This window comes from Cherax quadricarinatus, unplaced genomic scaffold (genome assembly GCF_038502225.1).
Source record: "Cherax quadricarinatus isolate ZL_2023a unplaced genomic scaffold, ASM3850222v1 Contig6, whole genome shotgun sequence".
Classification (NCBI taxonomy): Eukaryota; Metazoa; Arthropoda; class Malacostraca; order Decapoda; family Parastacidae; genus Cherax; species Cherax quadricarinatus.
The window spans coordinates 79,322-101,500 of record NW_027195032.1 but is presented as its reverse complement, the minus strand read 5'-3'; the positions used below and the strand labels follow the sequence as shown (position 1 = coordinate 101,500).

General features: G+C 40.4%; 1 protein-coding gene across 1 annotated transcript in view; it reads left to right on the top strand.

Annotated features, from left to right (window-relative positions):
- The window catches only part of LOC128704493 (guanylate cyclase soluble subunit beta-1), a 121,151-nt gene that overhangs the window by 43,125 nt on the left and 55,847 nt on the right, over positions 1-22,179 (top strand). The window contains exon 2 of the mRNA XM_053799618.2: positions 13,636-13,709. Within this exon, the coding sequence (XP_053655593.2) occupies positions 13,636-13,709 (74 nt within the window). The remainder of the gene's footprint in view (positions 1-13,635; positions 13,710-22,179) is intronic.

Below are 22,179 nucleotides of genomic sequence, written 5' to 3'. Positions count from 1 at the left end.
GTATACCAACGCCCTCAAGAAACGCACTCTCATTAAATCATTCATCAGGAAAGGGATCAGAAGAATGTAACAGGACATTGCCCGAAATGGGACATATAACAGCTGAACGAATTTTGGGCTCTTGTAACCTACACATGCTGGGGAAAACTTGGAGAACAACATTTGGAGCTCTCCCCGATTACCCGAGGCCATGAATAAGTCATTATTCACAAAGACAGGTATGTTAACAATAAGAAGCGATAAAATCTATTGAAGCAATGGAAAGCATGTAAGCAAGGAGGAATTGGAATGCTGTGAAGGAAAAGATTGCTGTGAGGGTCGTGAAAAATAAGAAGAGGTAGGAGGAGGCGCCCCGGTGCCCATCTAGAATTTCGTCTCCACAATATACTCAGAGAAAGCGTCAAGTGTCTCAGCAGATAAGAAAGACGCTGATACCATGATTTCAGAGACAGGTGAGGAAGACCAAGTAGAGATCGGGGAAACTATGGATGGAACCAAAGAGGTCTGAAACGGGGGGGGGGGAGTATGAACCTGGAGAGATGTGCCGGCTGGGACAGAAGAGTCCTGTAGAGGAACAGCAGAGGAAGGAGGTTCGAAGGTAACTGAGGAAGAATTATGGGGAGGAACAGGAGAAGAGGGGACCACACAAGGGGGAGGTGAACCTTAACCTCCATGTTTGAGTTATAAAGGGGCGTTGAGAACTAGGCACCGAGGTCGAAAAGGAGAACTTCTGGGGAATTGTAAGCACTCGAGAAATGCGAAGACTTGAGCTTATGAGACAGGTTTAACTTTGCAGGTGATTGGTGTGAAGAAGATGCAGGCATGTGAGACCTTGCAGACTTAGAAACTAGCTGTCGAGAAGTAGAGACAGGAGTAGGTAAGGAGGTGTGGATTTCAGAGGGTAAAACCACAAAAGAATTAAAGATGGGGGTGACCCCGGAAAACAAGACACCGGCGGAGCTGGTAGGAAGGGGGACTGCCGAGGTAGGAGGTCTCCTAGCTACTCGCGAATAAGGGATACGAGGAAGATTCCCCTGAAGGCGGAGCTGAGAGACACCCATAGCATAAGGCCTTTGCTCTCCTTAACACAATGGATTTCTCGTTCATTATGATAGACCTGACAATGGTAGGAAAAAGAACGATGAACTTCATTGCAATTTAGACAAGTGGGTGGGGAAGACTGCAAGATGTATCGGCATGATCTGCGGCACCACAGACCAGACACTCCACCGCAGATCTGCAGTATTTAGCGAGGTGTCCAAAAGAGCCAGCAATTTCGACATTGTTGGGAAGATGGGACCACTTTACGGACCTCTAGGCGATGGCCCGGGATATGGGATATAAACAGAGGACATAAGGTTAAGCGGGCGAGGTTACTGGGAAAGTGCCTCCGCCTGTGAGCGGGCAGAACATATGTATCCACTTAGAGAATAGGAAGGTCTTGAAGGGCTAATTACTCCAAAATATCATCACTGCAATACAGAAAATCACTCTTTATAATGGTACGCAGTAAAACCACTGTACCACTGCAAGAATTGAGAGTAGCGCACACTGCTTCGGAGAGAAAGAATATAAACCATACCACGGGCGGGGATAGAACTCGCGATCAGTGTCTCAAAACTCCAGACCGTCGAGTTTTGAGACTCGACGGTCGCGGGTTCTATCCCCGCCCGTGGTATGGTTTGTTTGCAACAGTGTCATTACGATTTCGTGAATCGTGAAAGGATATATTTTGGCCAACGTGTCATAAAATAGCTTTACCAATACTATGGTGAGAAAGATAATCAGTTGGAGATGTCGGTTGTAGGGAAAAGATTTTAGTCCAATGCGTACTTGTAAACATGGTGCGTAAAGGAAGTGGATGTCACGTAGGTCGTTTTTGGGTAGAATGAGTAGACATCGAAGAACCATCATCAGTAGCTGGTCTGGAACGTTTAGTAGTACCTTTGGCGGCCAAGCCTGAGGTAGGTGGGCGATCCGAAAACTATTGTACAGTATTCGGGGAAGCCATATGCATAATTAAAAGTGTGTAAGAGGCAGAGGCACTAAGAGAAACGGGCAGAGTTCCAGGACCTGGAGCAGGTGATGAAGCGTCACCAGCAGAAGGTTCAGAGGTATGGGAAGAGTCTAGAGAATGGTCCATTAATGATGTCGGGTCAGAACAGGATGTGGGAACAGAAAGGGACCTGGGAGGAGGAGGATTATCTTGGAACAAAGACTCCATGATAGTGGTACTTTATTATTGTTTTAAAGAAAAGAAAAAAAAGAAAAAAGAAAGAGGGACAGTGGAGGGACAGTCCCTAAAACGTATGAAAGAGCCGTAAGTTGCTCCCTCATCCGAGAGGACCTCGAGATCAGGATCAGTGCAGATGCAGCGTGGAGCCCATGCCATACCCTACCCTTCATGCCAGTATACCAGCGCTCTGGGCTAGCAACCTCAAATCTACTGAGCCACTTCGGCGGACAAAAGAGAAGGTGGTCAGAAATCCATCACAAAGCATACCCCCTTCGGCTCTCACCTCCCAGAACTGACAGGCAGCGTCTGGAGACACAACTATCATATGCAGGACACCTTGCCAACTTCTCGGAAATTCAGGAAGGGCGTAGGGCGCCACCAGACAATCCAGATTTCACGGCAAACTACACCACACCCGCAGAACCTCACGAAGCAGGATGAACCCTGGCAGACTTCCCACTACCTAGAAACTGTAATGCCAGAGGGGAGGATCCCAGAGGCTACAAAGGGGACAGGGAAGATGTGAGGGGTGGTTGGGAGTGCGGAGGACAGGGAACAAAAGAGGGGATGGGGAGGATGGGATAGGAAAGGGAGGATTGAGGGGTAATTAGGTTCGGTCTGAGGAAGCCAAAAAGGTTCATTTCCTCAGACCAATAACATCATCACCACTACAAGGAGCCTCCCTTGAACAGGCTGGGTTGTGTAATTGATGGGTATCTAGGTTACCTGGAGGTTACCTGGCGGTTATTCCGGGGATCAACGCCCCCGCGGCCCGGTCCACGACCAGGCCTCCCGATGGATCAGGGCCTGATCAACTAGGCTGTTACTGCTGGCCGCACGCAGTCCGACGTACGAGCCACAGCCCGGCTGATCCGGCACTGACTTTAGGTATCTGTCCAGCTCTCTCTTGAAGGCATCCAGGGGTTTATTGGCAATTCCCCTAATGCTTGATGGGAGGCTGTTGAACAGTCCTGGGCCCCGGACACTTATGGTGTTTTCTCTTAGTGTACCAATGGCGCCCCTACTTTTTATTGGGGGCATTTTGCATCGCCTGCCCAGTCTTTTACTTTCGTAGGGAGTGATTTCTGTGTGCAGATTTGGGACCATTCCTTCCAAGGTGGTTGGCGTTTTTTGGTTCTTAGAATCCTTTGATTTTTATGATATGGGATGTTAGTGCTATCGGTCTATAATTCTTAGCAGTTGCTTTTCTGCCACCTTTGTGGAGTGGGGCTATGTCTTTTGTTTTTAGTGACTGTGGGATGACACCTGTGTCCATGCTCCCTCTCCCTTAATGAATGCTGAAGGCACGTGACAGGGGCTTCTTGCAGTTCTTGATGAACACGGAGTTCCACGAGTCCGGGCCTGGGGCAGAGTGCATGGTTATGTCATTGTCTTTTCGAAGTCTTGTGGTGTTAGGATAATATCAGAGATTTTGGAAATATCAAAATTTTGAGTCTCGGTCATAAAAATTCATTTAGTTTCTCGACACTGAGTCTGGTTAGTGGCTCACTGAACACTGAATCATGTTGAGCCTTTAGTGTCTCGCTCATTTCTTTGCTGTCATCTGTGTAGGTCCCATTGCGTCTAAGCAGGGATCCCGTACTGGATGTTGTTTTCGCCTTAGAGTTGTGGATGAGTGGAACAAACTCCCAAGTACCGTCATAGACGCCAAGACGTTGTGTAGTTTTAAAAATAGGTTGGATAAATACATGAGTGGGGGTGGGTGGGTGTGAGTTGGACCTAACTAGCTTGTGCTACTAGGTCGGATGCACTGCTCCTCTTAAGTGACGTGTCTGATCTCACTAGGTCAAGGCACTGGCTTAAGCTGTTACGAAAATTGGAACTGCCTCACATAGGCCAGTAGGCCTGTTGCACTATTCCTTCTTTCTTATGCCCCTAGATTCGGCACAAGAAAATTATTTTGGGTTTCTTTCAATTTCATTTATGGCTTTAAGTTCTTCCTGGTATTCTTGTCTCCTGTAAGATTCCTTAAGCATAAGTTCGATATTTGCTATTTCCCTGAGCAGTGCCTCCCTTCGTATTTCAGATATGCTGGCCCCTCTCAGCAACTCTGTGATTCTTCGCCTGCGTAGAGTGTCTCCTTCTCTTTCTAGTTTACATATTCTCTTTCTTTGTCTTAATAGAACGTGCCTTGAGCAGATCTCAAATGCCACAGAGTTAATTTTTTCTAGGCAAAAGTTCGGATCCGTGTTGATTAGAATATTTTCCCAAGTTTCATTTAGTACAAGGTAGACTTGTTCCCAGTGCTTGTTATTGAAACTGAATTTTGTGAAGACACTCTCATCACTGATCACATTTTGCTGGTCAGGAGCCCAGTGCATCCATGTCTGTACCTCTGTTATGTTCAAGGGTGATGGACTGATTACATCGTCTTCACATCTCTACTGTTCCTGCCTACTTTCTGTAGACTGAAGAAGCCTACTGTGTAGGCCAAACGTTTCGGAATAAAGTTTCCTAACTGTTGACTATGTGTCTTACCTACCAACCTGTCGGTGAACATTAAAATGGTATAAAATACCGACAGGTTGTTAGGTAAGACACATATGCAACAGTTAGGTATCTTTATTTCGAAACGTTTCGCCTACACAGTAGGCTTCTTCAGTCGAGTACAGAAAAGTTGATAGAAGCAGAAGATACTTGAAGACGCTGTAATCAGTCCATCACCCTTAAAGTTTTGAGGTGGTCAGTCCCTCAGTCTGGAAACAATATGGAGATGAAGTATGTATGTATGTATAATGTTCGCCAAGACCGTAGTCCTGGCACGGGTCTCAATCTTGCGATGACCCGTCTCTGGCTCCCGAGGGAGAAAGGTTTCTACAATGATGCGACATATGCTGCTCAAGCACTCTTCTGGTCAGTTCAACTGGTGCATCTCATAAGCGACAACACCGTATGTACTCCTAACTATGGACACTAGCGAGGAGGAGGATATGTCGTTATCACAGGTAACAGCTTGTCTGGTTCGTTGACTCCATGGTACACTAGTGTGGCCGCAGTCATCTCTGGTTCCTCTTCGGGAGGGAATATCACTCCTAGTTGCCTGCGGAGCGTCTCAGTAACTTCGCACTCCAGAAGATAGTGTGTTAGGGGCCGCTGGACAACGTGCTGACAGTACTGGCACATCTCCTCAGCCTTGTCTACCATCATCTTGGCTGTGGGAAAGCCCAAACGAAGCCGATGGATGGCGGTACACTGCGCTCTGGACCAGCTTCTATCATATGGAGGGGGTTCTCCCTGAGTCGCTGCTCGGTACCACTGTTGAGTTGGGGTATCACCTAAGACCTCCCCCATAAGTTTCATGGCTCTGGCAGCCACCAGTTTGGTCTGTCGTAGGCTGATTGGGACAGTAATCCCAACATGTGGATAGTCTGTTGCTGCCTTGGCTGTATCATCTGCCGCCTCATTTCCCCGGATGCCAGCATGGCTGGGGATCCAGTTCAATGTCGATCTGTTACCCTGAACTTCTAAGGCTGTCATTATGCTCAGGATCGATGTGATGAGGTGAACATTGTCCTGTGGTTGAGGATGGGAGAGGGCATTGATTGCAGACGTGAAATCAACATGTATGACAGGTCGGAGTCGATGTCGTAGGGCATGTGACAGTGCCTGCTGAATCGCCACCAGCTCAGCTTGAAGGATCGTGCAGTGGTCAGGGAGTCGCCAGCCTTGTGTGTGACCATTGTGGTACAGTCCAGCTGCTGCTCTCTTCCTGTCAGGGTCGACAGAACCATCTGTGAAATACACTGCACATGTGCCTCCCTCTGCTAGTGCCATGCTTGTCTCAGCATGATTGCTGAGAGTGTCTTGACTGCAGAGACGCTTAGAGATGGGTAGCTGCATGATGCAAACATCGGCTGGATCTGGGAGCCAGGGAGGTGGTGGATGGTACCCAGCAACAGGAAGGTCACAACTCTTCTCAAGGAGTAGTTGTATAGGCAGCAGCTTCCGCCCAGCAGCACAAAACGATCGAATCCAGGAGTAGTCCGTGAAGAGTGTGGGATCTTGTGCCATGGTTGTCAATATCCGTCTCCTTAGTGGGGTACCTTGCTGCCTGTGCAGAATCGTGGCCACTTTGCAGGCGTTTATGTATCTTACTCTGTCAGCCAAGGAAGGAAGCCGGGCCTCATATCTGAGACATACTGTGTTGGTCCAGATGGGGGCCCCAAGCATAGTTCTTATCGCCTGATTTTGTACGACCTCCACTCTTTGCCTGCTCTGCGGGAAGAGATGAGCTAACGCCGGTGCACCGTAGTCAATGAGCGAGCGTATAGCTTGTATATAGTACAAGCGAAGTACATCTTTGCTTGCCCCTGCACGGTGCCTCGTCATGGCTCTCATGGCGTTGAGTCTGAGTAGAGCACGTGACCTGACATACTCGGCCTGTTTCTGAAAGGTCAGCTTTTTATCAATGTAGATGATGCTGCAGTGTCTGACAGTTGTGATGAATGGTTTGAAAAACCGACAAGTTGAAGATTGAGACACTTACTCCTCCTCTCCTTACGCCTTCCTCTTTGTATTGGACTGATGAAGCCACTGTGTGGCGAAACGTTTCCTGAATAAAGATTCCCATATGCTGCATAAGTGTCTCAATCTTCAACTTGTCGGTTTTTCAAATCATTCATCACAACTGTCAGACACTGCAGCATCATGGGATCTTGTTACAAAGAATTCTTCAACACTTGTTCAACCTTTGGACGAAGACCTACTTCGACTAGTGGATGGTACCACTATGACCCCGCCTCCGCCTGCTTCACGTCACCTCACTACAGTATATAAGCCACGTCTACGGCCCTATGCTGTACATTCTACAAGATTGATGGACTGAACACATCGACTCCAGGCTGAGGGACTGATTACCTCATACTCCTCCTCTCCTTACGCCTTCTTGTGCAAGAAAGGTATAAAATACCGACAATATGAAAGTTAAGACACATGTGCAACATCTGGATATCTTTATTGTAGTAGACGTTTCGCCATCCAGTGGCTTTTTCAATACAGATTCTAGGACATAATAGGAAGACAGTAGAACTATATACAAAAGATGAGGTAATCAGTCCCTCGGCCTTGGAGTTAGTGTTCACAGCATCGTGGTGGAGGAGAATCTGGAGCAAAGACAAGAAGGCTGGCGGTTTATATAGGCGTCAGTGGATAGGGACGGGCAGCAGACGAGGGCAAAGTCACTGGTAGGCGGGATTCCCCAGTGGAAGTAGGTCCTTCCCAAAGAGATGGGTTAGTTGCAGCAGCCGTGAAGAAGGTCTTGTAGATGTCCTCTGAACCAAGATTCCATGATGTTGCAGTGTCTGACAAGTTGTGCAAGAAAGGTATAAAATACCGACAATATGAAAGTTAAGACACATGTGCAACATCTGGATATCTTTATTGTAGTAGACGTTTCGCCATCCAGTGGCTTTATCAATACAGATTCTTGGACATAATAGGAAGACAGTAGAACTATATACAAAAGATGAGGTAATCAGTCCCTCGGCCTTGGAGTTAGTGTTCACAGCATCGTGGTGGAGGAGAATCTGGAGCAAAGACAAGAAGGCTGGCGGTTTATATAGGCGTCAGTGGATAGGGACGGGCAGCAGACGAGGGCAAAGTCACTGGTAGGCGGGATTGATAAAGCCACTGGATGGCGAAACGTCTACTACAATAAAGATATCCAGATGTTGCACATGTGTCTTAACTTACGCCTTCTTCTTTGTATTGGACTGATGAAGCCACTGTGTGGCGAAACGTTTCCTGAATAAAGATTCCCATATGCTGCATAAGTGTCTCAATCTTCAACTTGTCGGTTTTTCAAACCATTCATCACAACTTAAATACTGTAAAGTAAAAGGACACAAGTGCAACTATTGTGACATTTTATTGTGGCAACGTTTCGCTCTTCAGGAGCTTTATCAATCGAAACGTTGCCACAATAAAATGTCACATTAGTTGCACTTGTGTCCTTTTACTTTACATATTGATAAATTAGACACATGTGCAACTCTTGGGTATTTTTATAGAGGAAACGTTTCCCCACACAGTGGCTTCATCAGTCCATACGTAGGAGAAACTTGAAGAACAGGAGGAGAATGAGGTAATCAGTCCCTCAACCTTGAGTCGATGTGTTCAGTCCATCAATCTAGAATAGAATACGGCATATGAGCGGAGAAGCAGCTTATAAACCGTATGGCAGGAGAGGTGCAGCAGTCATAGGTGGTGTCACATTTGTTCAATGTGGAAGTAGGTCGTGCCCAAGAATTAGGCAAGCGAAGAATTCTTAAGTATTAAGATCCCAAGAAGTTGCAGTGTCTGACAGGTTTGTAGATGAATGGTTCAGAGAACCGACATGTTGATAAATTAGACACATGTGCAACTCTTGGGTATCTTTATTGAGGAAACGTATGGACTGATGAAGCCACTGTGTGGCGAAACGTTTCCTCAATAAAGATACCCAAGAGTTGCACATGCGTCTAATTTATCAACAAGTCGGTTCTCTGAACCAATCATCTACAAACATCTGGGTATCTTTATTGTAGACGTTTCGCCATCCAGTGGCTTTATCAATACAAATTCTAGGACATAGTTTGAAGACAGTAGGGCTATATGCAGAAAATGAGGTGCTCTTCGCACCTACTCCTAGGTTGAGGGACTGATTACCTCATTTTCTGTATATAGCCCTACTGTCCTCAAACTATGTCGTAGAATTTGTATTGATAAAGCCACTGGATGGTGAAACGTCTACAATAAGGATACCCAGATGTTGCACATGTGTCTTAATTTCAACAAGAAATAAGCTCTGATGTGCAAGTCCCACTCAAATCCAACCCCTCCCACTCATGTACTGATCTACGAAAGAAGGGAACCAGCGTTGGCGTCGGCGGCACTAAATTAAGTTTAAGGAACATGAGACAGACAGACACTGTGTGGAAATAAATGGTATAAAATACCGACACAATGGAAATATAAACACAAATGCAGTATAATGTGATCCTTTTTTGACAACGTTTCACCCACACAGTGGGCTTTTTCAAGTCACAAACAGATCTACCTGGGGTTGGAAGGTACGAGAGTATTTATAGTCATGTTCAGAATGTGGAAAAAGACACTTATGTACAGTTCAGGACATTTATTAAAGGAAACGTTTCGCCACGAGTGGCTTCTTCAGTCCTTCTTCAGTATTAGGACTAAAGAAGCCACTCGTGGCGAAACGTTTCCTTTAATAAATGTCCTGAACTGTACATAAGTGTCTTTTTCCACATTCTGAACATGACTATAAATACTATCGTACCTTCCAACCCCAGGTAGATCCGTGTGTGACTTGAAAAAGCCCACTGTGTGGGTGAAACGTTGTCAATAAAGGATCACATTATACTGCATTTGTGTTTATATTTCCAGACACTGTGTGCACGTCACAGAGATCACAAAAACAGATATTGATTGGCTGACTCATTACTAACTCCCATGTTATTCTGTAATTTTCTCATTAGCCACGTCATTTTAATTATGTTATAATAACTATGAAGTGCTGAGTGATTCACGGGTCTAAGCTCTGGAAACTTGATAATTATACTACTCAATAATAATACTGAGAAACAAAGGAAGTTTGACTGAATTGTGTACACGCTTGCGCGCGGACACATACACACACACACACACACACATAGTGGGCGCCTGTGACAAGCGGGGTCCCACAAGGGTCAGTCCTAGGACCAGTGCTATTTTTGATATATGTGAACGACATGATGGAAGGGATAGACTCTGAAGTGTCCCTGTTCGCAGATAATGTGAAGTTAATGAGAAGGATTAAATCAGATGAGGATCAGGCAGGACTACAAAGAGACCTGGACAGGCTGGACATGTGGTCCAGCAACTGGCTTCTCGAATTTAATCCTGCCAAATGCAAAGTCATGAAGATTGGGGAAGAGCAAAGAAGACCGCAGACAGAGTATAGGCTAGGTGGACAAAGACTGCAAACCTCGTCAAGGAGAAAGATCTTCGGGTGACCATAACACCGAGCGTGTCTCCAGAGCCACACATCAACCATATAACTGCTGCAGCATATGGGCGCCTGGCAAACCTGAGAATAGCGTTCCTACACATTAGTAAGGAATCGTTCAAGACACTGTACACTGTGTACGTCAGGCTCATACTGGAGTATGCAGCACCAGTTTGAAACCCACACCTGGTCAAGCACGTCAAGAAATTAGAGAACGTACAAAAGTTTGCAACAAGACTAGTTCCGGAGCTCAGGGGAATGTCCTACGAAGAAACGTTATGGAAATCGGACTGACGACACTGGAGGACAGGAAGGTCAGGGAATACATGATAACAAAATACAAAATACTGCGTGGAATAGACAAGATGAACAGAGACAGGGTGTTCCAGAGAGGGGACACAGAAATAAGAGGTCACAATTGAAAGCTGAAGACTCAGACGAGTCACAGGGTTGTTAGGAAGTATTTCTTCAGTCACAGAGTCGTCAGGAAGTGGAATATCCAGCAAGTGATGTAGTGGAGGCAGGAACCATCCATAGCTTTAAGACGAGGTATGACAAAGCTCATGAAGCAGAGAGAGGACCTAGTAGCGATCAGTGAAGAGGCGGGGCCAGGAGCCGAGTCTCGACCCTTGCAACCACAATTAGGTGAGTACACTCACATGTAGAACAGGCCTAGTGTCTAATCGACATGTGCCTAGGACAAAATGGTAACTAACACACACACTCTCGCTCTTAACCTAAGAACATAAAGAAGGAACACTGCAGCAGGCCTACTGGCCCATGCGAGGCAGGTCCAATTCTCCTACCGGCTTAACCTAGTCAGGTCAGGTCACGTTCACTTAAGGAAGGAGCACGGCATCAGATCTAGTAGCACAAGCTAGTCAGGTCAAACTCACACCCACCCACACCCACTCATGTATTTATCTAACCTATTTTTAAAACTACACAACGTTTTAGCTTCTATAACGGTACTGGAGAGTTTGTTCCACTCATCCACAACTCTGTTACCAAACCAGTGCTCTCCTATATCCTTCCTGAATCTGAATTTTTTTGCTGTACGAAAGAAAAACCAAAGACAGATAGGCTACAGTTTAGGCTGCTATAGGGCCATTGGCCCTATAGTGGCGGTGGTAGCCTGGTTGATTACTGACAGCCTGGTTGATCAGGCCCCGTCGACCCTCGAAGCCTTCTCCAGATATACTCTAGGTATATCAAATCGCAAAAAAAGCTGGGAAACTAAACGATAGAGCCAGAAAAAAATACAGTAAGAAAAAAAGCTGAAAGACAAATTTAAAACAATATAACATCAACGGCCCTTGTTTAAAATTTGAAGCCGATTGGATGAGACATTCTCGAGTTATGAGACATGTGAAAACGAAAGTTGGAGAAAGAAAAGAGAAAAGTAGAGAAGTCCATTCAACTACTTAAAGGTTCCCCTTCGGGAATAATAATAATAAATAATAATTAGCGTAAAATAATTTAATGAACACCAATTATAAAATGGGAAATGTACAATATAATATTAATATTATTGTTACCCATTCTTATTATTGTTACCCATTCTTATTATTGTTACCCATTCTTATTATTGTTACTCATTCTTATTGTTACTCATTCTCAATTATTGTTACCCATTCTTATTATTGTTACTCATTCTTATTGTTACTCATTCTTATTATTGTTACCCATTCTTATTATTGTTACTCATTCTTATTGTTACTCATTCTCAATTATTGTTACCCATTCTTATTATTGTTACCCATTCTTATTATTGTTACTCATTCTTATTGTTACTCATTCTCAATTATTGTTACCCATTCTTATTATTGTTACCCATTCTTATTATTGTTACTCATTCTTATTGTTACTCATTCTCAATTATTGTTACCCATTCTTATTATTGTTACCCATTCTTATTATTGTTACTCATTCTTATTGTTACTCATTCTCAATTATTGTTACCCATTCTTATTATTGTTACCCATTCTTATTATTGTTACTCATTCTTATTGTTACTCATTCTCAATTATTGTTACCCATTCTTTTTATTGTTACCCATTCTTATTATTGTTACTCATTCTTATTGTTACTCATTCTCAATTATTGTTACCCATTCTTATTATTGTTACCCATTCTTATTATTGTTACTCATTCTTATTGTTACTCATTCTCAATTATTGTTACCCATTCTTATTATTGTTACCCATTCTTATTATTGTTACTCATTCTTATTGTTACTCATTCTCAATTATTGTTACCCATTCTTTTTATTGTTACCCATTCTTATTATTGTTACTCATTCTTATTGTTACTCATTCTCAATTATTGTTACCCATTCTTATTATTGTTACTCATTCTTATTGTTACTCATTCTCAATTATTGTTACCCATTCTTATTATTGTTAATCATTCTTATTGTTACTCATTCTCAATTACTGTTACTCATTCTCATAATTATTTCATTAATAATATGTTATACTCGTAAGGCATGCAGTAATTTTCGTGTAGAGAAGCAAGGAGATTTGATCCTAGAAAGAGGAGGGCAGCTCTGAATCCACGAATCAAGAGCATTCTCTTCCCTCCCGTCCCCAGTTACCCCTTTTACGAAAACTATTTTCTACTTCCTGTCTAATGTTCTGTCTATATGGAAGTTAAATAATATTGTGTTTCTCTAAAAGAATATGTCTCTTGCAGTACGGGTTCTTGAACTACGTCATCAAACAGTGTACATGACGATAAAATGGTATAAAATACCGACAGGTTGTTTAGGTAAGACACATATGCGACAGTTAGGTATCATTAGGTATCATTGGTATAGATTTGGAACCACTTCAACAACCTCTACTAGTGAGAATGGCTGGATTTGAGAGGGACCTGACCTCTCAATGTCTACATTCTTACTCTACTAGTGACCTACGTCTCACCTCATGGCGCTATATAAGGCTCCATCCTATCACTTCAACTCCATATTATTCCAGACAATGGAACAATACTCTTCTCCAGACTGAGGGACTGACCACCTCAAAACTTTAAGGGTGATGGACTGATTACATCGTCATCAAGTCTCTTCTGCTTCTATCAACTTTGCTGTGCTCGACTGAAGAAGCCTACTGTGTAGGCGAAAAGTTTCGAAATAATGATACCTAACTGTCGCATATGTGTCTTACCTAAACAACAGTGTACATGACCACAGAATACTGTGTTGTTCTAAAAGAATACGTCTCTTGCAGTACGGGTTCGTGAACTACGTCATCAAACAGTGTACATGACCACAGAATATTGTGTTTCTCTAAACGAATATGTCTCTTGCAGTACGGGTTCGTGAACTACGTCATCAAACAGTGTACATGACCACAGAATATTGTGTTTCTCTAAACGAATATGTCTCTTGCAGTACGGGTTCGTGAACTACGCCATCGAGCAGCTGGTGGTACGCAACTTCGGAGACGATATTTGGGAGGATATTAAGTGAGTGTTCTTAGCCTTTAATTAGTTTTATATCCATTCTGATGTGCTGCATTAAGCGATCGTTTTTTTAAGTGATTGTAATCGCTTTTGCTCCTTAATTGGTTACCACAATGATTAAGGAAGAAATTAACGGGAGTCACTTAAGAAGATTAAAACTAATTAACTTTAATGACGCTCATGGTGGGGTTGAAATTGATTATTGTCTACAAGTATAGAGACAAAGACCAGTTCCATTAATTGATAATCAGTGTGATTGAAATTGATTTTTGTGTACAAGTAGAGAGACGAGGCCACAAGGTCCTGTACTCGAACCTATGGAAACATAAACACATATGCAGTTTAATGTGATCCTTTATTGACAACGTTTCACCCACACAGCTGGCTTTTTCAAGTCACACACAGATCTACCTGGGGTGGAAGGTAGATCTGTGTGTGACTTGAAAAAGCCCACTGTGTGGGTGAAACGTTGTCAATAAACGATCACATTAAACTGCATATGTGTTTATGTTTCCATTGTGTCAGTATTTTATACCATTTATTTTCACTCGAACCTATGATAAACTACCCTAAAACCCATAGGCCATAGTGTCGACCAGCGGACTAGACCGGCTTAATATGATGCATCTTACTAGGAATATTTCTATACACCATAGGGAGGTTAGCATGGGCCCCTCACACCAGCATGGCTCTAGTTCTAGTCCCCTCAAAGCCTCCATTATGACTTAGAATCGTAATAACATGACTGCTTTATTGGAACAATGTTTAGCACAGTGTAAAACTTTTCAATAAAAACTTGTTCCACGACAACAAAATTTTGGTTCAGGTAAATAATGAAATAGATTAATTAAAATGATTTTTGTATTTGAGATAAACATAACTTTGAAAATTCTTTACAGACTAATTTCTGGTATATATTTTTTCTGACTTACAATAATTTGTATTCTTCAGATAATTTCGGAATTATTTACAAGCTTAAGTAAATATTGGTCCATCAACTGAAGGTGTAATGGGTGTTCTATCCTCCGTCGTGTAATTCTGGCAATCTCAGTCCAGTCAGCCCATTAGTGACCCCCTAAATTAAAACCCATTATATTCCTTCTCTTAATTGTTTTCGAGAACGAATCAGTTATGGACGATAATAGAAAAATGAGACAATTCATTAGCAACTTTGGTAAAGCCTGAAAAACTTACTTAAGTAAATCGAATATTTTGAGAGACGTTGAGGTCTCTCGGCGTATGTTAAAAATTCTGAGAATACTCAAAAATGCTCAGAGGTGACTTAAAGGAGAGATTTCAGAAGCTTGAAAGAGCTCTTTAGCTCAGAAGAGTTAGGAAGTTGAGAGAGTTTTGAATCATGGGAGAAATCTGATGCTTGTGAGATTTCTGAAGCATGAGGGGTGAGGGTTGCAGACGTGGTGAAGCCCTGAGGGCTTCCTGGATACCCAATAACCACTGTATAAACCCAATAACCGCTGTATAAACCCGTAGGAGTATACAGCGTATGTGGGGGGGGGGACGGAAGGTATTCAGACTCAATTCAGGGAACTGGAGAACAAATCCAATTCCCTAGATCAAGAGCCCCTCACCAGCATCAAGGAACCTTCCTTGAGGGGATTGAAAATAACTAATAAGAGTTAATAGGGAAACCTATCACCATTATTTTAATGTCAATGGAGTTTATTACCTAAATTGTACGTAAACAATCATCCTTATTTAGCTGTGTAAAAACAAAAGAAGTGGAAGATACAAAAAATATTACTGTGGCTCAGGATCTCGTATTGAGACTACAAGACTACAAGACTACAAGACTACAAGACTACAAGACTACAAGACTACAAGACTACAAGACTACAAGACTATAAGACTACAAGACTATAAGACTACAAGACTACAAGACTATAAGACTACAAGACTACAAGACTACAAGACTACAAGACTACAAGACTATAAGACTACAAGACTACAAGACTACAAGACTACAAGACTACAAGACTACAAGACTATAAGACTACAAGACTACAAGACTACAAGACTACAAGACTACAAGACTACAAGACTATAAGACTACAAGACTATAAGACTACAAGACTACAAGACTACAAGACTACAACATTACAAGACTATAAGACTACAAGACTACAAGACTATAAGACTACAAGACTACAAGACTACAAGACTACAAGACTACAAGACTACAAGACTACAAGACTACAAGACTACAAAACTACAAGACTACAAGACTACAAAACTACAAGACTACAAGACTATAAGACTACAAGACTACAAGACTATAAGACTACAAGTCTACAAGACTACAAGTCTACAAGACTACAAGTCTACAAGACTACAAGACTACAAGACTACAAGACTACAAGACTACAAGACTACAAAACTATAAGACTACAAGACTACAAGACTACAAGACTACAAGACTACAAGACTACAAGACTACAAGACTACAAAACTACAAGACTACAAGACTACAAAACTACAAGACTACAAGACTACAAGACTACAAGACTACAAGACTACAAGACTACAAAACTACAAAACTACAAGACTACAAGACTACAAAACTACAAAACTACAAGACTACAAGACTATAAGACTACAAGACTACAAGACTACAAGACTACAAGACTATAAGACTACAAGACTACAAAACTACAAAACTACAAGACTACAAGACTACAAGACTACAAAACTACAAAACTACAAGACTACAAGACTACAAAACTACAAAACTACAAGACTACAAGACTACAAGACTACAAGACTACAAGACTACAAAACTACAAAACTACAAGACTACAAGACTACAAAACTACAAAACTACAAGACTACAAGACTACAAGACTACAAGACTACAAAACTACAAGACTACAAGACTACAAGACTAAGAGACTATAAGACTACAAGACTACAAAACTACAAGACTACAAGACTACAAGACTACAAGACTACAAAACTACAAAACTACAAGGCTACAAGACTACAAAACTACAAAACTACAAGACTACAAGACTACAAGACTACAAGACTACAAGACTACAAAACTACAACACTACAAGACTACAAGACTACAAGACTATAAGACTACAAGACTACAAAACTACAAGACTACAAGACTACAAGACTACAAGACTACAAAACTACAAGACTACAAGACTACAAAACTACAAGACTACAAGACTACAAGACTACAAGACTACAAGACTACAAAACTACAAGACTACAAGACTACAAGACTACAAGACTACAAGACTACAAAACTACAAGACTACAAGACTACAAGACTACAAGACTACAAAACTACAAGACTACAAGACTTCAAGACTACAAGACTACAAGACTACAAGACTACAAGACTACAAGACTACAAAACTACAAGACTACAAGACTACAAGACTACAAGACTATAAGACTACAAGACTACAAAACTACAAGACTACAAGACTACAAGACTACAAGGCTACAAGACTACAAGACTACAAGAGTACAAGACTACAAGACTACAAGACTACAAGACTACAAGACTACAAGACTACAAGACTACAAGACTACAAGACTACAAAACTACAAGACTACAAGACTACAAGACTACACCATGAAGTTTTACATGGTTCATCCACACCATGAAGTTTTACATGGTTCATCCACACCATGAAGTTTTACATGGTTCATCCACCACAAACTTCAATATAAACATAAATTAATAAATAGTACCACGAATAATAATGACTTAATAAAAAAATAGGTGGAATTTACACTATGAAAAATAAGATTTACGTAGCCTTTTTTTTTTTTTACTGAAACTGCCTGATTATATTCTTGATTATATTCTTGATTATGTTCTTGATTATGTTCTTGATTATGTTCTTGATTATGTTCTTGATTATGTTCTTGATTATGTTCTTGATTATGTTCTAGATTATGTTCTTGATTATGTTATTGATTATGTTCTTGATTATGTTCTTGATTATGTTCTTGATTATGTTCTTGATTATGTTATTGATTATGTTCTTGATTATGTTCTTGATTATGTTCTTGATTATGTTCTTGATTATGTTCTTGATTATGTTCTTGATTATGTTATTGATTATGTTCTTGATTATGTTCTTGATTATGTTCTTGATTATGTTCTTGATTATGTTCTTGATTATGTTCTTGATTATGTTCTTGATTATGTTCTTGATTATGTTCTTGATTATGTTCTTGATTATGTTATTGATTATGTTCTTGATTATGTTCTTGATTATGTTCTTGATTATGTTCTTGATTATGTTCTTGATTATGTTCTTGATTATGTTCTTGATTATGTTCTTGATTATGTTCTTGATTATGTTCTTGATTATATTCTTGATTATGTTCTTGATTATATTCTTGATTATGTTCTTGATTATATTCTTGATTATGTTCTTGATTATATTCTTGATTATGTTCTTGATTATGTTCTTGATTATGTTCTTGATTATGTTCTTGATTATGTTCTTGATTATGTTCTTGATTATGTTCTTGATTATGTTCTTGATTATGTTCTTGATTATGTTCTTGATTATGTTCTTGATTATGTTCTTGATTATGTTCTTGATTATGTTCTTGATTATGTTCTTGATTATGTTCTTGATTATGTTCTTGATTATGTCCTTGATTATGTTCTTGATTATGTTCTTGATTATGTTCTTGATTATGTTCTTGATTATGTTCTTGATTATGTTCTTGATTATGTTCTTGATTATGTTCTTGATTTTGTTCTTGATTATGTCCTTGATTATGTTCTTGATTATGTTCTTGATTATGTTCTTGATTATGTTCTTGATTATGTCCTTGATTATGTTCTTGATTATGTTCTTGATTATGTTGTTGATTATGTTGTTGATTATGTTGTTGATTATGTTGTTGATTATGTTGTTTATTATGTCCTTGATTATGTTCTTGATTATTTTCTTGATTATGTTCTTGATTATGTTCTTGATTATGTTCTTGATTATGTTCTTCATTATGTTCTTCATTATGTTCTTCATTATGTTCTTCATTATGTTCTTCATTATGTTCTTCATTATGTTCTTCATTATGTTCTTGATTATGTTCTTGATTATGTTCTTGATTATGTTCTTGATTATGTTCTTGATTATGTTCTCGAGATTGGAAGAGAGCTGAAGCTTTAGAGATTTCTGAAACAACAGTTCTAAGGCTTCAAAGATTACTGAAGTTTTAGAAATTCTGAAGCTTGGGAGAAATCCGAAACATTAGAGAGCTTTTAAATCTTAGGGAACTATGACTTATGAAGCTTGGAAGGATTTTGAAGCTTAAGAGTTCTAAAGCTTGGCAGAGTTCTTAAATCTTAGGGAACTATGACTTTATGAAGCTTGGAAGGATTTTGAAGCTTAAGAGTTCTAAAGCTTGGCAGAGTTCTTAAATCTTAGGGAACTATGACTTATGAAGCTTGGAAGGATTTTGAAGCTTAAGAGTTCTAAAGCTTGGCAGAGTTCTTAAATCTTAGGGAACTATGACTTATGAAGCTTGGAAGAATTTTGAAGCTTAAGAGTTCTAAAGCTTGGCAGAGTTCTTAAATCTTAGAGAACTATGATGCTTGATTTATGAAGCTTGGGAGAATTTTCAAGCTAAAAGAGCTCTGAAGCTTGAGACATTTTTGAAGCTTAGAGGCTTTCTGATGTTAGTAAAATTCTGAAGCATGGGAAAGCTCAGAAGCTCAAATAACTTCTCCAGCCTAGATAATATTTGAAGCTTGAAGGAGTTAAAGTCTGATAGAGCTTTGAAGCTTAATAGATTGGTTATGCTCAAGAGAGCTCTGAAACCTGAAAGTGTTCTCAGTATGAGAAATATTTGTAAAGCTTGAGAAAGTTGCAATACTTAAGATTTCTGAAGCTTAAAAGACGTCTGAAGCTTGAAATTTCAGATACAAGTATGCCTGAAGCCTGAGAGAGCTCTAAAAATATTCAGAAAGTTCTAAATAATTGAACCTTAGAAGATTGCTCTAAATCTTAGCAAATCTTTGACGATTTAGATGATTTTGGAGTTAGGAGAGTTGCAATGCTTAAATTTCTGAAGCTTAGAATAATTTTGAAGTTAAGGAATGTTGTAAAGCTTAGAAAAGCTGTGAAGCTTAGAACTGCTCTGAAACTAGAAAGAGTAGAAGATCAAAGAGTTATCAAAAATAGAAAAATCCGAAAGCTTGAAAAAGCTTTAAACTGAGAATTTTAAAGCTCTCGTGACAGTTTTGAAGCTTATATATGTTCTGAAGTCTAAGAAAGTTTTAAGGCTTTAAATTGTTTTGAACTTTGTGGGAGTACTCAAGCTTGGGAGAGTTCTGAAGCTTGAAAGAGCTCTCAAGCTCGAGTGGTAAAGATCAGAAGTTTCAGAAAGTCTTGAAGCTTCAATGAGTAATTAAAATTGATGTTCAGAAGCATGAAAAATTAATCTTTTAACTGTTCTGAAATTCAGACGAACTTTGAAAAAGTTTTGAAGCTTAGATGAGTTCTTTAGTGCGGGAGAGTTCTGTAACTTAGAAGAGCTCTGGTTGAATTCTGAAGCTTGAAAGAGTTCTCTAGCTTGAAAGGAGTTCTCTAGCTTGAAAGGAGTTCTCTAGCTTGAAAGGAGTTCTCTAGCTTGAAAGGAGTTCTCTAGCTTGAAAGGAGTTCTCTAGCTTGAAAGGAGTTCTCTAGCTTGAAAGGAGTTCTCTAGCTTGAAAGGAGTTCTCTAGCTTGAAAGAGTTCTCTAGCTTGAAAGAGTTCTCTAGCTTGAAAGGAGTTCTCTAGCTTGAAAGGAGTTCTCTAGCTTGAAAGGAGTTCTCTAGCTTGAAAGGAGTTCTCTAGCTTGAAAAGAGTTCTCTAGCTTGAAAGAAGTTCTCTAGCTTGAAAAGAGTTCTCAAGCTTGAAAGGAATTCTCTAGCTTGAAAGGAGTTCTCTAGCTTGAAAGGAGTTCTCTAGCTTGAAAGGAGTTCTCTAGCTTGAAAGGAGTTCTCTAGCTTGAAAGGAGTTCTCTAGCTGGTAACTGCTCTGATCCTAGCCGAATTCTGAAGTTTGGGAGAGTTTTGAAGTTTGAAGAGTTCAGAAGCTTCAGAGATTCTAAAGCTTGCAAGACTTCAGGAGACTGGGAAATTAATGACGGTAATACCTGAGAAGGCATAAACAGGCAACTTTCCATATATAATAACTAAATTATCTTTACACAGAAGCTCTCAGGTACATGGCCTGAGAGTGGTGACTATCTTAATATAAAATCTCTCTGGTAGACTGTTAGTGGATGGACTAAGAGTTATGGCTCTATCAAATGACTGACTCTTTTACAGTCCACTGATTTCAAATACCAGTAGACATTAAAACACTCAGTGGTGGAATCACTGATGGTATAGAGAAAGTCACACTGGAGGTAGAGGCCAATACTTGAAATGGTGTAACGATTAGATGTGTTAGAGGGCCACTAGAGATTTATATACAGTGCAATGGTGGAACTCGTATAAACCTTGGTAATAAATACCGACAAGTTGGTTTAGAAAGACACGTAAGCAAACACTATAACATATTTATTAGAAAACGCTTCGGTCCTGGGACCTTGATCACTTAGAAGTGATCAAGGTCCCAGGACCGAAACGTTTTCTAATGAATATGTTATAGTGTTTGCTTACGTGTCTTTCTAAACCAATGGTGGTACTACATTTTTGGGCCCCTGAAGCTTGAACTGTTATGGGGGCCCCTTCCCAACCCCTTCTCATACAGTAGACCCAAAAAATTTTAAGCTAAGGTGGCTTCAAGGGCTCCTCCGGAATTAGGAGCCCTGAAGCTTAAGCTTCGTTAGTTTCGTAGTAGATCCGCCCCTGAAGCAGAGGCTGAATTCATTAAATAACTGAAGTTGCATAAAAACTTAATTAACATAGCTATAATATGCAAAAAGTCTGCGTTATAATACGTTGAAAATAAATGGTATAAAATACCGACACAACGGAAACGAACACATATGCAGTTTAATGTGATCCTTTATTGACATTAGGTTAGGTTAGGTAAGGTTCGTCAGGAAACAGGACAAATGTTTCCTGACGCGGGTCTTAGTCAGATGATGACCCGCCTTTGGAGCTTTTGGTCATCTGACCGAGGCCTTCCGCTGGCTTACCGGTCCACCCCTTTAAAAATTATGGTCATTTATAACCAGTCTGTTTTTATTGACATTAAACTGCATATGTGTTTATGTTTCCATTTTAATACGTTACCATTTTGAAAAGAAAGATACGTGCAACAGTTAGGTATCTTTATTCAGAAAAAAGACTGAGTGAAGATACCAAATAGATGTACACCTGTCATGGTTACCACCTTGTAGGTAGTGTATATTATATTCGCTCTTACCATTATTTTTTATATGGAAAAGTGCGCCATGAACCACCTGTGTAAGTCAGTGTTGTGACTGGGACAATTTAGAGTTAACTCACCATATAGAGAGGATACTCTAACCGTAT